At 40.8% G+C, this 15,336-nt stretch overlaps 1 protein-coding gene and 1 pseudogene across 1 annotated transcript; one reads left to right on the forward strand and one right to left on the reverse strand.

Annotated features, from left to right (window-relative positions):
- The first annotated feature begins 789 nt into the window (after window positions 1-789).
- Window positions 790-8,922, forward strand: LOC139564843 (meiosis-specific coiled-coil domain-containing protein MEIOC-like). Its single transcript, XM_071384684.1, has 8 exons — window positions 790-795; window positions 1,222-1,335; window positions 1,592-1,749; window positions 3,730-3,834; window positions 4,018-5,839; window positions 6,027-6,161; window positions 7,773-7,953; window positions 8,463-8,922. Exons 1-8 carry the CDS (start codon window positions 790-792, stop codon window positions 8,645-8,647), a joined length of 2,706 nt encoding a protein of 901 aa, XP_071240785.1. The 3' UTR covers window positions 8,648-8,922.
- A 1,036-nt stretch (window positions 8,923-9,958) lies between these two features.
- LOC139565025 (coiled-coil domain-containing protein 43-like) lies at window positions 9,959-15,000 on the reverse strand (annotated as a pseudogene).
- Window positions 15,001-15,336: the final 336 nt, after the last annotated feature.

Genomic DNA, 15,336 nt, shown 5'->3' on the forward strand with positions numbered 1-15,336 from the left:
GGAAAATAAATAAGCATAAATATGGGTTGTATTTACAATGGTGTTTGTTCCTGGCAACAGGTCACAAATCTTGCTGCTGTGATGGGACTGTGGTATTTCATCCAGTCTCCAACGACTTGTACAAGGGAAGTTTATTCATATTTGGTTGAATAAATTGAGGCCCTGGACATGACTAAGCACTATTTTTGCTATGACTTAGTTATTAGTATTTAATGTAACACAGGATTGTATACTTTATTATGATGTAGCCGACCACACGTTTACTTATTTAAAAAAAGTTCCATGATGATTCAAGAAGAGCAATAAATGTTCAACAAAATCCTTCACTATGCATGAAAAAGCCTCATGATATAGTCCCTCATTGATAGTAAAATAGGATTCCCCCATCTTTTAATTTTATAAAAAGTATTGGTTGCTATGCCCTTTATGTGTACAATCCCTATTTGAACCCATTGGGTGAAACATCTTTTTATGGACCAATCATCACCTTTGAGACAGTTAGTGATAAAAGAAGATAATTTTATTCGCGGGGGTTGATGTGAAGATCTTGAGTGAGATGTCCGCTGAAGGTCTTGCTCGTGACACTAGTTTACAAAAGCGAGAAGAGCAACTGGCAAGCTCGAGATCAATACGTAGTTCTATAGCTAGCCGCAATGTACTAGTGATTTCCCCTGTCATTGTATAAAGTCCGTTTGATTTAATTCATTTTATTTTTAAAGTTAGATTTTTAAATCGTGAACATTTCACCTGGGGAAATTTCCTACAGAAACGTTGTTTACAAGTTAATTTATGGAGGTAAGTAGCTAGCTAGCCCAGTTGGCTAGCTAAATTTAGTTAGACATAAATCGTGTGACTGAGGGATACAAGGGACACAAAAGCTAACTTAGGACAAAAGTGAAACTGTCTGTTATTACTGTGTCATTCAGAATACGTTGTTGATTGAACTCATAAAAGTTGGGTGTTTTGGGTTTAGCTAGCTTAGCTAGCTAGACACCTGCTGAGCATCCTTCTTTCTATCTTTGTAACTAATTTATCTAGTTAACGTTCGCTACTGTTGCAAGCTAACATACACTTAATTATAATTTGACTTGGGCCGAGTTAGCCATGTGCAATACAATATGTTATTACCCTGTTAGCTGTATATCTAATAATAGAGATAGGTAGTCAATGAAACTGTATTGTTCTGTTGAATGTTTGTATGAATATCTTTGTAATGTTTAGTTTAATAATGCAGTGAAGAATAGAATAAGTTCAAGAGGAGTGAGAATGGCGTTTGATCGATTCCAGAGTGCATCAGCCGGTTCAGACTCATTCTTTTCCACAAATAAGCATCAGGTGAGACATTTAAAAGAAATGTTTAACTTTTCTAGATTGCAGTTCATTACAATGTAGGCTATAGATGAGAAATAATTCAAGTGGTATGTTTATTAATGGTTTATATTAAGTAGCTAGTGTTTTGTAAGTCTTAGGTATGAATTGTCTATTGTAGGCTAAACAGAATCAGAATGCTAATGTTACCTCTCATCTCTCACCAGTGACTGGCTGACGTTTTCACTAGGGTTCATGAATTTCCTTTTTTATTGTCTCACAGACCTGTGGAACTGAGGACAACGAAAGGCTCTTGCAGCCTTACGTCCCATTACCCGATTTCTCACTGCCAGAAGAACCTCCCATGTCCTACACACCCTGGTCTGCACAGGATGATCCATATCAACTCATTAATTGCACCCAGAACAATGTTAAAAGCAGGTACCTAAACTAACTACTTCTAATGCAACTCTCAGAATTGTATACTGACCTGGTCCATACTGTGTTTTGTCATACCAGTATTTAACATTGACAGTCTGAAGAATGTATTGGGAAAAAGAAGGCAGAGTCTTAATTTATACTGAACAAAAATATAAACACATGTAAAGTGTTGGTTCCATGTTTCATGAGCTGAAATAAAAGACCCCAGAAATGTTCCATATGCACAAAAAGCTTATCTCGCTCAAATATTGGCCTCAAATTTGTTTACATCCCTTTTAGTGAGCATTTCTCCTTTGCCAGGAGAAACACAATGCCACAGGTGTCTCAAGTTTTGAGGGAGCGTGCAATTAGCGTGCTGACTGCAGGAATGTCCACCCGAGCTGTTGCCAGATAATTTAATGTTAATTTCTGTACCATACGCTGTCTCTGTCGTTTTAGAGAATTTGGCAGTAACTCCAACTGGCCTCACAACCGCAGACCACGTGTATGGCGTCGTGTGGGCGAGTGGTTTGCTGATGTCAATGTTGTGAACAGAGTGCCCCATGGTGGCAGTGGTGGAAAAAGTACCCAATTGTCATACTTTAGTAAAAGTAAAGATACCTTAATAGAAAATTACTCAAGTAAAAGTGAAAGTCACCCAGTAAAATACTACTTGAGGAAAAGTCTAAAAGCATTTGGTTGTAAGTATACTTAAGTATCAAAAGTAAAAGTATGAATATTTTCTTATTACTTATATTAAGCAAACTAGTAGGCACAATTTTCATGTTTTTTTTATTTATTTACGGATAGCCAGGAGCACACTCCAACACTCAGACATCATTTACAAACAAAGTATTTGTGTTTAGTGAGTCCGTCAGATCAGAGGTAGTAGGGATGACCAGGGATGTCCTCTTGATAAGTGTGAATTGGACCATGTTCTGTCCTGCTAAGCATTCAAAATGTAACAAGTACTTTTGGGGGTCAGAGAAAATGTATGGAGTAAAAAGTACAACATTTTCTTTAGAAATGTATTGAAGTAAAAGTAAAAGTAGTCAAAAATATTAACATTAAAGTACAGATACCCCAAAAAACGACTTAAGTAGTACTTTAAAGTATTTTTACTTAATTAAGGACATTACAACACTGGGTTATGGTATGGGCAGGTATAAGCTACAGACAACAAACACAATTGTATTTTATCAATGGCAATTTGAATGCAAAGAGATACCGTGACGAGATCCATTTTCGTGCCATTCATTCACCGCCATCACCTCAGGTTTCAGCGTGATAATGCACGGCCCCATATTGCAAGGATCTGTACACAATTCCAGGAAGTTTAAAATGTCCCAGTTCTTCCATGGCCTGCATACTCACCAGACATGTCACCCATTGAGCATGTTTGGGATTCTCTGGATCGATGTGTATGACATTGTCTTCCAGTTCCTGCCAATATGCAGAAACTTCGCACAGCCATTGAAGAGTAATGGGACAACATTCCACAGGCCACAATCAACAGCCTGATCAACTCTATGCGAAGGAGATGTGTCGCGCTGTATGAGGCAAATGGTGGTCACACCATATACAGACTGGTTTTCTGATCCACTACCCTACTTTTTTATATGGGACAGTATCTGTGACCAACAGATGCATATCTGTATTCCCAGTCATGTGAAATCCATAGATTAGGGGCTGATTTTTTAAGATCAGATATTTATTTAAATGGACTGATTTCCTTATATGAACTGTAGCTCAATAAAATCTTTGAAATTGTTGCATGTTGTATTTTTGTTTATTATAATTAATTGTACTGAAATCATAGAGAACATTTCATAGGTGATTTGAAGACACAAGGTGTTCATGAACACACTGTCCATTTGAAATTCAGTTGAACTTCTAATAACCACTGGACTTTTTCATATACTGTATGTCCCACTCCATTTGAAATGTAAATGGTCTTCTTTTTTCATGTCTTTTGAAATGCTTATGTTTTAAATCTCCAAGGAATCTCCCAGATGGAAATGACTGTGGAAGTGAAGCTGATCTCTATGGGCTGGTGTCAAATATCTTGGAGGAGGCTAATCAAATGGACAGTTACTATACTGAAGAGTAAGTTATTCATTAGGAGGGTATTTTTTGTCTTCAGTGATATGAGCTCATTTCATTGTATTGGGAGGCAAATTAATGGGAATTGAAAATCGAAACCGCAACGTTTGCCAGTAATGACTTTGAGACTTTCAATTGTGTTTAAAAAACTGTATTTAACCTTTAACTTCTCAACTCTCCTTTTAGGACATTATCCCAACTGAAATCTGTCTGGTCTCCCAAGTCAATGAGCGACGATTGCCAGCAGTACTTCCAGTCAGAGTCCAAAGTGCAGTCCAACTTTCTGCCGAACCATGTTTACCCTGAGTCTTTCAGTAAAGCACAAGGGCAGCCAATGAACAGAGGTTCCGAAGAGTTCTACCAGCGTTTCAACGGCTTTGATACCAGTGACCAGCAGTGGCTCCTCCCTTCCTGCAATGGAGATATGGACACTAGATACTCTCTACAGACCCAAGAGCTGCCGAAGCCGCCGGGGCTACCGCTGCCCAACGTGGGGAACGCCTACTGTTCAAACACGAGGCCGAGTAAACACGAGTACAACACAGCTGAGAAGGTTGGAGGGTTCTGTGGGTCTGGGAACGCTCTTTCTGGCCACATGGATGCCTTTGCACCCTCCTTCTGCCCCCAGAGCAAGATAAACAGCCAGTGCTTTGACCACTACTATGAAGAGTTCCCAGGCCAGATCAGCGCCAAGCCCAGAAGGACCAAGCAGTACACCATGCAAGAGGTCAACAAGCTGGCCAGCAACATCCAGGCTCTGATGGTGGGTGAGCAGGACAACGCATGTGGTAGGGAGCCCCAGAACCGGCAGAGTGTGCAGATGCAGTATGACAACATCATGGCCGAACAGAGGAACTTCTCCAACACCAGGATGCCTGGGCAAAGCACTCAAGCCATGCAGTTTAAGAAGGAACTGGGAGGGGAGTATGGAGCCATGCAGAGGGAGACTGATGGCGGAATGAAGAGCAAACAGCCGCTACAGAGTGACTTTGATTCCAAAGACTTATCTGGATTTGGTCCACAACACGTTGAGTATTTCCAACAAGCAAACTCATTCTCAGCGTCTTTTAATCCTACAATTTCTCACCAAAACAAGATGGCTGTCCAGAAAGGAAGCAATCCCCTCTCTACGGGCCTGAGTCTGAACCAGTACCATTATAGCCAGCAGAACCAGTTGCAGAACAAACTCAAGCAGCAGCATCAGCAGCCAAGGGGAAACTGTTTATCCTCTGGGCCGTCCAAGATGCTGTCCCACTCTGTGTCTGAGTTTGTACCTCAGCACTCCCACCAGATGCAGAGAGGACCACCACCGTGCATCCAGGACTACAGTCAGGGCGACGGGCCCAGCAACCACAGCAGCAGGGAAGGACAGAACCAGGTCGGGATGGGCATGGGCGGGCTGAGGAGGGGAGCCAGCGACAGTGACTTTGAGATGCAGCTGGACAAGAGCAGGATGCACATGGCTGGGCTGGTGGCTGATGGCTGCTCCTCCACTCAGCGCTTGGATGGGAAGACAAGGCTCCAGACCAGCACTCACATGACAGGAGACGGGGACAAGAAGCAGGGGCTCCTGCAGAACCCTTACCTCGACCTACTCGGCAGCATGTATGGCTCTCAGAGATTCGGCGGAGGAAACGGCACAGTCAACGCAGGAAAGAACCCAGCCTTTCTGCCTTGCATGTATCAGGCTGTGAATGACCCCAGACAGAACTCCTGCCACATGTCTCTGAACTCTGCCAGCTTCAACTCCAGATCCTCCTACCTCTACGGCGGTTCCATCCCCCCCATGGACCTGTGTGACCTGCTGCCAGACGGGGAATTTGCAGCTTTCAACCCTTACCTCAATGACATGATGGGCTCCAGCGGAGAGAACCCTTACCCAGGGATGATGGGAGGCCTCCGCTCCCCGAGGATAATGAGGAACCGGGGAGGACCCATGAGCCAGCTCCACTCCCACCTGGAGGAGTGCTATGAGCAGTGGAGAGTCCTGGAGAAGGAGAGGAAGAAGGTGAACAATAAAAATAAGTGGTTCATTTAGTGGGAATATTTTTGTTTGTTGTGATCGTCTTGAAATCCTTATTATTTATCTGATTATGCTGCAATACAATACTTGGTAAGAATGACTCCCAAACTAGGATTAAAATGTATAGTTTGACTGGTTGGCGTTAAGTGTTTTTTTATATTATGTGTTTTAGACAGAGGACGTCCTTACCATGAGTTATCCTGGAAAGCGGATTTCTGTGGTGACCAGCAGTGCCCTCCCCAAAATCCCACCTAACCCTTCCAGAGTGGACCGTCTCATCGTGGACCAGATCCGAGAACAAGCCAAGGTGAGAGATATTCATTCTTCGGGGGGATTCTAAGCTGACATATGGAATTGTTTTAAGATGGTCATGCTACGGATCATTTAGCTATTTGATTTAGAATTTTAGGACCCCTTTATTTATCAAAATATATATTTTTTAAGTTTTGATAAAGTATTGAATTTGGCCTTTACTACTATAGAAACGCATTGAATAACATATTCATACAGTACATTCAGAAAGTATTCAGTTCCATTGACTTTTTCCACATTTTGTTACGTTACAGCCTTATTCAAATTGATTGGGGAAAAATGTCCCTCATCAATCTATACACAATACCCCATAATGACAAAGCGGAAACAGGTTTTTAGAAATGTTTGCAAATGTATATAAAAAAACTTGAATACCTTATTTACATAAGTATTCAGACCCTTGTGTCGAGGCACAGATCTGGGGAAGGGTACCAAAACAGAGAGATCCTTGATGAAAACTTGCTCCAGAGCGCTCAGGACTTCAGACTGGGGCGAAGATTCACCTTCCAACAGGACAACGGCCCTAAGCACACAGCCAAGACAACGCAGGAGTGGCTTCTGGACAAGTCTCTTAATGTCCTTGAGTGGCACAGCCAGAGCCCTGACTTGAACCTGATCGAACATCTCTGGAAAGACCTGAAAATAGCTGTGCAGCAACGCTCCCCATCCAACCTGACAGAGCTTGAGTGGATCTGCAGAGAAGAATGTGAGAAACTCCCCAAATACAGGTGTGCCAAGCTTGTTGCGTCATACCCAAGAAGACGCAAGGCTGTAATCGCTGCCAAAGGTGCTTCAACAAGGACTGAGTAAAGGGTTTGAATACTTATGTAAATGTTATATTTTAACTTTTTTATTTTTTTATTTCCTATTTTTATAAATTTGCAAACATTTCTAAAAACCATTTCATGCTTTGTCATTATGGAGTATTGTGTAGATTGATGAGGGGGAAAAAAAGTGATTTAATCCAGTTTAGAATAAGGCTTTAATTTAACAAAATGTGGAAAAAGTTAAGGGGTCTGAATAGTTCCCAAATGCACTGTAATTGGCAAAAAATAAACCAGGTTTTGAAGTGTTTGTCCTATATCTAGGAGATATAAGAAAGCTCAGGAAATATATATATTTTTTTTACACATATTCAACCCCTTTTTTGGGTAGGCACAAAACTACCTTCATATTTCCATCAATTAAAAAAAAAAAAAAGCCAGTTACCTACAGACGAGTCCCGTGACACTTGGAGCCGCATTAGTTTGTAGGCCAAACGCAGATGTGGAAGTGCGACATCGGCAGATGTGGTGGAAAGAGACTCATCCAATGCAGATATCTCTAGGTTAAACTGACAGATTTTAATGGGGATTTTTTTTAATGATAGATTGATGCACCGGTGCGTGAATCGACTCTAGGAGGTTAAATGTCCACTTTGGAATTTTAGGATTGGATGATGGCTAATTCCATGAAAGTTGGCATGAGTGTTGATAGAAGAGTTGATTAAGACCAATACATGCATACCAGTTGCTGTAGGCTAGATGAACACCCATCAAGTTCTGCAAGTGTTTCAAAATACATTTGAAGAAATATTGATGGAATTGATTTTCCTCTTATATCATAGGTGGTGAGCCTTCTGGGTAAAATGGAGCGTCTGCGTAGCTTCCCCCTCCATGCCAATATTTGTTCAGCGCTGGACAGACACCTCGAGGCTATTTACATTACCCAGGCCAGACGCAAGGAGGAATTTGTCAACACTTCAAACCGTCAGAGACAGGCCAGCGCACATTTCAGAGAGGACAGAGGTAACTCAACACGAAGTCATTAATGAGCCACAGCTAGTTCTAAACAACTGAATCCCCAAGCATTTGTCTGTGCTTGTCTTCCAATGTTGTTTTAGATTTATTCTGTAAATATGGCTGCCTTTTTTTAATTCTGTAGAGCCTTTTATAATTTATTTCCTTGAAAGAGCAAATAACAGAGCTTATCTTCTACATTTGCCCTTCCGTGTTAGGGATGAGCAGCATTTGTCAGCTCTGATGATGAGGCCTAAAAACCAGTGGTTGAAAAAATACCCAATTGTCATACTTGAGTAAAAGTAAAGATACCATAATAGAAAATGACTCAAGTAAAAGTGAAAGTCACCCAGTAAAATCCTACTTGAGTAAAAGTATTTGGTTTTAAATATACTTAAGTATCAAAAGTAAATGTATTTGCTCAAATATTCTTAAGTATCAAAAGTAAAAGTATAAATCCTTTCAAATTCCTTATATTAAGCAAACCAGATGACACCATTTTCTTTCTTTTTTCATAGATAGCCAGGGGCATATCCTGCTGCTTGCTACAGCACTGAAGGATCTGTGTTTGACCACAAGGAAGTCCCGCACTGCCCTGTGGTGTGCCCTACAGATGACCCTACCCAAGTCCAACACGGACAAGCTGGATGAGCAGAGCACCTCTGAGGAGACCAGCCCAGGGAGAACACTTATCCAGTTCTGATGCCACTGAGCCACCCTATGGTTCACGTGACACTCACGTTCATGCTATAGATGTTGCTGAGAGCAAGACCAGTGAGGAGCATTAGGCCAGATGAAATTTTGATCACATTAGACAGAACAGAAGGAATTCTTGCATGTGGCCTCAGATTGAGCAAATAGAGGAAATTTATTTTTGGAGATTATCAGTCTTATTTAAAATGTATCTTTAAGCAGGTGGTTCAGAACAATGTAATGGGATAACCGGGGGTGCATTTATTTTAAATGGCAGTACAATTCTATTATGCTGTTTAATATGCACCAATTTGTAAGTCGCTCTGGATAAGAGCGTCTGCTAAATGACTTAAATGTAAATGTAAATGTAAATTGAGAATCCCCATAATCCCTTCAGCCCCAGTAAATCCCTGTTAACGAGCTTCTATTAGGAACATGAGAGAGAGCAGAGCCTGATCAGATATGGTGGGGGTGATAACTGTAGGAGAATATACAGTATTACATTCATCAGTATTGTCAACTACCTTAGAGCTAGGGTCCTTGCAATCATTGCAAGGAAAATGAGTTTAATTTACCTTAGTGGCCACAAATGTTAATACAATTTGTTTGATAGTTGCTCTTGGGGTAGGGGAATTCATAATATGAAATGTGTTAAGGCATAATTTATCTTCAAAATAACAACATTTTGTGATTAGGGTCATCGAAAATAATGGGAATCTTGGAAAGCCCGAATATAATTTAAAGACACTATTTATAATTATTAAAACATGGCAGTCATTTGAATGTTTTCCTGATTGTTTTACTTATTTATTTGAATGTGATTTGACATTCAGTTCTCTAATATGCTTCTTAACAACCAATAATTGTGGATAAGTGATCATTGCCTCCTAAGTTGAGTAGATATGGCAATGGGAACCACTTTTCTGTAATATTCCATGTTAACATACCAATCAATCGTCAACTTGAAGCTTAGTGTTTCCTCAGTTTACCTGAAAAGCAACATACTCTAGTCAGTGTATTGTTTTTACTTACTCTCAGTAGGTTAGAAATTTGGACATGTCATGCATTGATGTTAATTAACTCTTATGTTATTCTTATTTTGAATTTAGTTCTCAATGTTAATCACGCTGCATTACAGCTCATTTCAAAAACATAAAAACATCAGAATTAAGTTTGATGGACACATACTATCAATGACATAATACACACTTGTAAGACAGGTGGCAAACGTGTTCAAACCCCTGTATTTTTAATGTTCCTGTTTGAAATTGTATGTTTCACAATAATTGTTTCTGTTTTATTACTTCAAAAAACAATAAAGCTCTTTAAAATGGCATTTATTTATTCAAAAAATGTTAAAAATAAACCCCATTGCCATTCTGCAAACATTGTATATGATATAATCGAGGTATACAGTATCAACCGCCACGTTGTTCTGATTCTCATACAAGAGAGTGCATAGACAGTACATGAAGACTGGGGTGCCAAACTGAATGTATTTAATATGACAATGACTTGAGTGTGAGCCTTGAGTGAATCCGTCTCCAAAGAGGAAAAGCATTTGCAACACATTGGCACATACTAGCAGTGCCTCAATCTGAGTGAGTTAAGATCCCATAGGGCACTTCCCCCTTCCTTTTACTATAATATCCCCTATAGTAATTGCAGAACATTTGAATGCCATTTAAAAACATTTATCTTGGAAAATTATTACTTAAACTGGGCAAACATTTTTAGAGTGAAGGCTTGCATGCTACATCTATTGAATGACTATTCATTTTCAGACAGTCTCCCTATTATTAGAGGCATATTGAAAAGGAGGCAGGGACAGCAATGATACAGAAACATCGGCCTCTTTAGTTTCAACATGGTAGGATGACAGATACAAGCAAGAGCTTGTGGAGGTTGATCATAGCAAGTAGAGATAGACTATTAATGTTGGCTTTTCATAGAGTCACTGATTTACTTTATTAATTGAGTTGAGGAGAAAGAACACATTGTAGATAGATGGACTGTTTCCCAGCTTTAGATAAAGCTTGACTGAAATCTATAACGGTAATTGGTTAAAACAATGTCCAGACAAGTTCTTGTTACAACGTCATGTTACAATCGTAAGGGTGGTAATAAGGGATAGGTAAAAATAGATATTGATTTCAGTTTTTTGTCCAGTAACAAAACATTTAATGTGACAATGTCCCAAAGTGTCATTAGTTTTTCTCATCTTTTGCATTCTCCTTTCTGTGTGCGTTTCTTCTCCTTGTCCTTCCTGTCCTGCCTGGCTAGTTTATCCTTCTCACGCTGCATCTTGTCCGTCTCTTTCTTCTTATGCGAATCTTCCTTAGCCTGGTCCCTCTGCTGCTTCTTCCTGCTCAGAACCTCCTCCACGTTGGTGTTCTTAAACAGGGCTGAGGCGACCAGTAAAGGAGTTTCACAGCAAAACCAGCCCCCCTATTCATAAAGCGTCTCATAGTAGGAGTGCTGATCTAGGATCAGGTTTCCCCTATACATTTAATCAAGATTTAACAGGCAACACTGATCCTGGATCAGCTCTCTTATTCCAAGGCACTTTACAAATACAGAACAAAATGTACTATTACCTGGGTTAAGAAGTTGACGGTGCCATAAGTGTTCTTTTAAAAATATAGTACTGGTTAAATATTACTTAATGCAGTAAACAATACATTTGCATTCCATTTTAGTCATTTAGCAGACACGTATCCAGAGTGACGCAGTTAGTGCATTCATCTTAAGATAGCTAGGTGGGACAACCACATATCACAGTAAGTACATTTTTCCTCAATTAGAGTTATAGGAGGAGCAATAAAAGGCATAGACAGGATACATTTATCACCACTGGGGGGGAAAAGCCTGCTCCTCTTCTTCAGCTTCAGTGTTGATGTCAAGGAAACTTGAAAAATAGTGCTACTCACTGCAGTCACATAAAAATTAACATTTTGGGAGACACTGCTTTCATTATACATTACAGAAATAAACACTTAAGACCTTTAGAGCTGTATAGGTTTAACAAGGAGCAAAGCATAACTGTAGGGGCACACAATAGTTGCAATATATTGAGCCAAGGATATTCCTCGTCATCTGTGATATTGGCATATTGAGCCAGGACTGCTTCTTTCGCTTCTTTCCTCTTCCTGGACTCCTGAGATACTTCCTTCTGTTTCACCACAATCTGTGCTTGCTTCTCTATCAGATTGGCAATGGCCAGTACCTCAGCTAAAGACAGAGAGAGAGAGGAAATTCAACAGATAATTCATACAACGTCTGCTCCAGCTATTAGCTCATGTCTGAAAGTACAGCTAGAATAATGTTCTGTCTTTTAAGTTTCTAGCTTTTGATTGATGTTCATACCATCCTCCTTGTTTTTGGTTGCCGACCGGGCACAGCTCTCAGCCCACTGACTAATGATCTCTTTGCAGACATCTTCAAGTTTCTCATCCTCCTGTGCATGGAAGACAGTAGAGTACAGAGATGCATTTAGTTGGTGAATTTGAACATCACTACCTTGAGACAAGTATGGTTAGATGCAGCCCAATATGGCAACTCTAGTATGTACGAGTGGGTGTGTCAAAAGGAGTGGGTATATGGAAAGTGAATCAGCTAATTGGGCAGATTTGTTGCCACTCAAGACCATTTTGCATTGCTGATCGGGCTGCACGACGAGTCGAGAAGCCGGCGAATGTTGGTGTTGTGTTGACCAGACTGCCAACCTAAAATGCTTCCGACTGGGCAGCTGTATCACGGTTGTGTGGCCGGTGGTAGCTAACATGGCCATTCCCTCCACTGATTTTATTTCAAGTAGAATAGCAGCCTATACAAAAAATAGCATTTATTTGAAAATGTTTAGGTCCATTATAATTTATACATAATGTCTAGTTTTAGACATTCAAGAGTGGCCAGGAGTGTTTAACCCAAAGTAAATATATTTTTTACTCAAACCTCCCACCAGGCTAGATTGAATGGGCTCCCGGGCCAAATTGGGACAAATGGTCTAGCCCAGTGGTTCCCAAACTATGGGGGGCGCGAGGGGTCGGCAGTCTGGCGTTCAACATACTCTTGAAAGTTGTAATAGTAGATTGTACAAGGTGCAATTTTGAAATTGGGTAGTGCATCATCAGTTTTCCTCTTGTCATGTCAGTCATTACATACATTAGAGAGATATTTATAACTTGTCAGAAATGTTCAGATCAACTAGCCCAGTGGTTCCCTAACTTTTTATAGTCCCGTCCCCTTCAAACATTCAACCTCCAGCTGCGTACTCTCTCTAGCACCAGGGTCAGCGCACTCTCAAATGTTTTTTGCCATCATTGTAAGCCGGCCACACACACACACACACACACACACACACACACACACACAAAACAAAACATAATAATGAGGGTGACTTTGCCACAACCCGGCTAGTGGGAAGTGACAAAGAACTCTTATAGGACCAGGGCACAAATAATAATATCATAAATAATTTTGCCATCTCACATACACTACCGTTCAAAAGTTTGGGGTCACTTAAGAAATGTCCTTGTTTTTGAAAGAAAAGCTCTTTTTTTTGCCCATTAAAATAACATAAAATTGATCAGAAATAGTGTAGACATTGTAAATGACTATTGTAGCTGGAAATGGCAGATTTTTTTATGGAATATCTACATAGGCGTACAGAGGCCCATTATCAGCAACCATCACTCCAGTGTTCCAATGGCACGTTGTGTTAGCTAATCCAAGTTGATCATTTTAAAAGGCTAATTGACCATTAGAAACCCTTTTGCAATTATGTTAGCACAGCTGTAAACTGCTGTCCTGATTAAAGAAGCAATAAAACTGGTCTTCTTTAGACTAGTTGAGTATCTGGAGCATCAGCATTTGTGGGTTCGAATACAGGCTCAAAATGGCCAGAAACAAAGAACTTTCTTCTGAAACGCATCAGTCTATTCTTGTTCTGAGAAATGAAGGCTATTCCATGCAAGAAATTGCCAAGAAACTGAAGATCTCATATAACGCTGTGTATTACTCCCTTCACAGAACAGCGCAAACTGGCCCTAACCAGAAAAGAAAGGAGTGGGAGGCCCCGGTGCACAACTGAAAAAGAGGACAAGTACATTAGTGTCTATTTTGAGAAACAGACGCCTCACAAGTCCTCAACTGGCAGCTTCATTAAATAGTCCCCGCAAAACGCCAGTCTCAACGTCAACAGTGAAGAGGCGACTCCGGGATGCTGGCCTTCTAGGCAGAGTTCCTCTGTCCAGTGTCTGTGTTCTTTTGACCATCTTAAATATTTTATTAGCCAGTCTGAGATATGGCTTTTTCTTTACAACTCCGCCTATAAGGCCAGCAACCCGGAGTCGCCTCTTCACTGTTGACGTTGAGACTGTTGATGTTGAGACATTTCTCAAACGTTCAACCTTCCAAATTCTCTCAACAAGAGGGGTGAACAATTGTGTCATGAACAGTGCTTGTGCCCATAGACATAGATGTGGCGCTCACGCGCATTTTCCCCCAATGCTGAAAGAGGGCCACTACTTTTCTTTCGACACTCCCACACGCCACATTGAGCTGCAGCGACCCCCTTCTCCTTTGAGAGCAAGTGGGAAGGACGTAGTGTCAGTGAATCGTCTGATAGTATAATGTGCTATGTCAGGTGTTGCCAACTTTTGGAGCAGCCTACTGAGCATGTAGGCTTTCTCCAACCCTGATCTAACAAACTTGATTCAACTGAACCTGACGAGCAGCTGATTAGTGAAAACAACTAAATCCTGCAAACGGGTCGGTACCTAGTAGCTCTCGAGGCTTGGCCACCCTGCTGTATGTCATGAACCATCTGTTTGTCTGGAGAGTTTCACCTAAGTCTCAACATGGGCTAGCCGGCTAATAATAGAAAGGGTCTGGATAACTTCAGATTTGATTCGCCTAACCCCCATCTCCAAATATGGCTAATGGTAGATTGGCACATGTCGCCAACGTTGTTACCAGTTAGTTATATGGGAACAGATCGATTGTAGTCACTCAGTTGTTAGTTAGCGTAGTTAACACCCACTTGTAACCATTGAGTACGTTAGCCAGCTATTGACTAACTTAGCGCGGCGCAAGCATGGCATGTCTGCCCGCTATATTTACCAAAAACGCAGATAGAATTCCTAGCAGTGCGTCCTCCTTCTCTTCGTCACTCTCCTCCTCTTGAAGTATTCCTAAAATATAAGCTCCATACACCTCCTGGTCCACTTCTAAGGAGTCTAGTCGATCATTCAGCCACTTCTCAAACTCCCCGGCATCTGCCATGGACGCCGCCATCTTGGCCGTTCGGGGTCTTCCACACCCTACAACTATCCGCGTGTATCGCCTGCTAGATAAAACTTTAGCAGAATATGGTTGCTGCCTGGTACATTGTTTTAGTGATTGCCAGTAAATAATTAAGAATTTACATTATTGCATTTAAGGAGGGGTAATTAATCCACTACGTAATCAATTTGAAATGTTATTCATTCGTTCATAGACGTTAGAATTCTTTAAACATCTTCATGTGAGATTATGTGACCAATTGATACATTTAAATTATATCCGTGAATCAATCGGACGTAGTTAACACACCCCTATAATAAAATGTTTATGAGATTGTATCATGGTATTCTATGAGATTTGAGAGCCCACCGCCCTGACTCAGGTGACGTGGAAATATGTGATTCTATACTTTTC

The sequence above is a fragment of the Salvelinus alpinus genome, chromosome 36 (assembly GCF_045679555.1).
Source record: "Salvelinus alpinus chromosome 36, SLU_Salpinus.1, whole genome shotgun sequence".
NCBI lineage: Eukaryota > Metazoa > Chordata > Actinopteri > Salmoniformes > Salmonidae > Salvelinus > Salvelinus alpinus.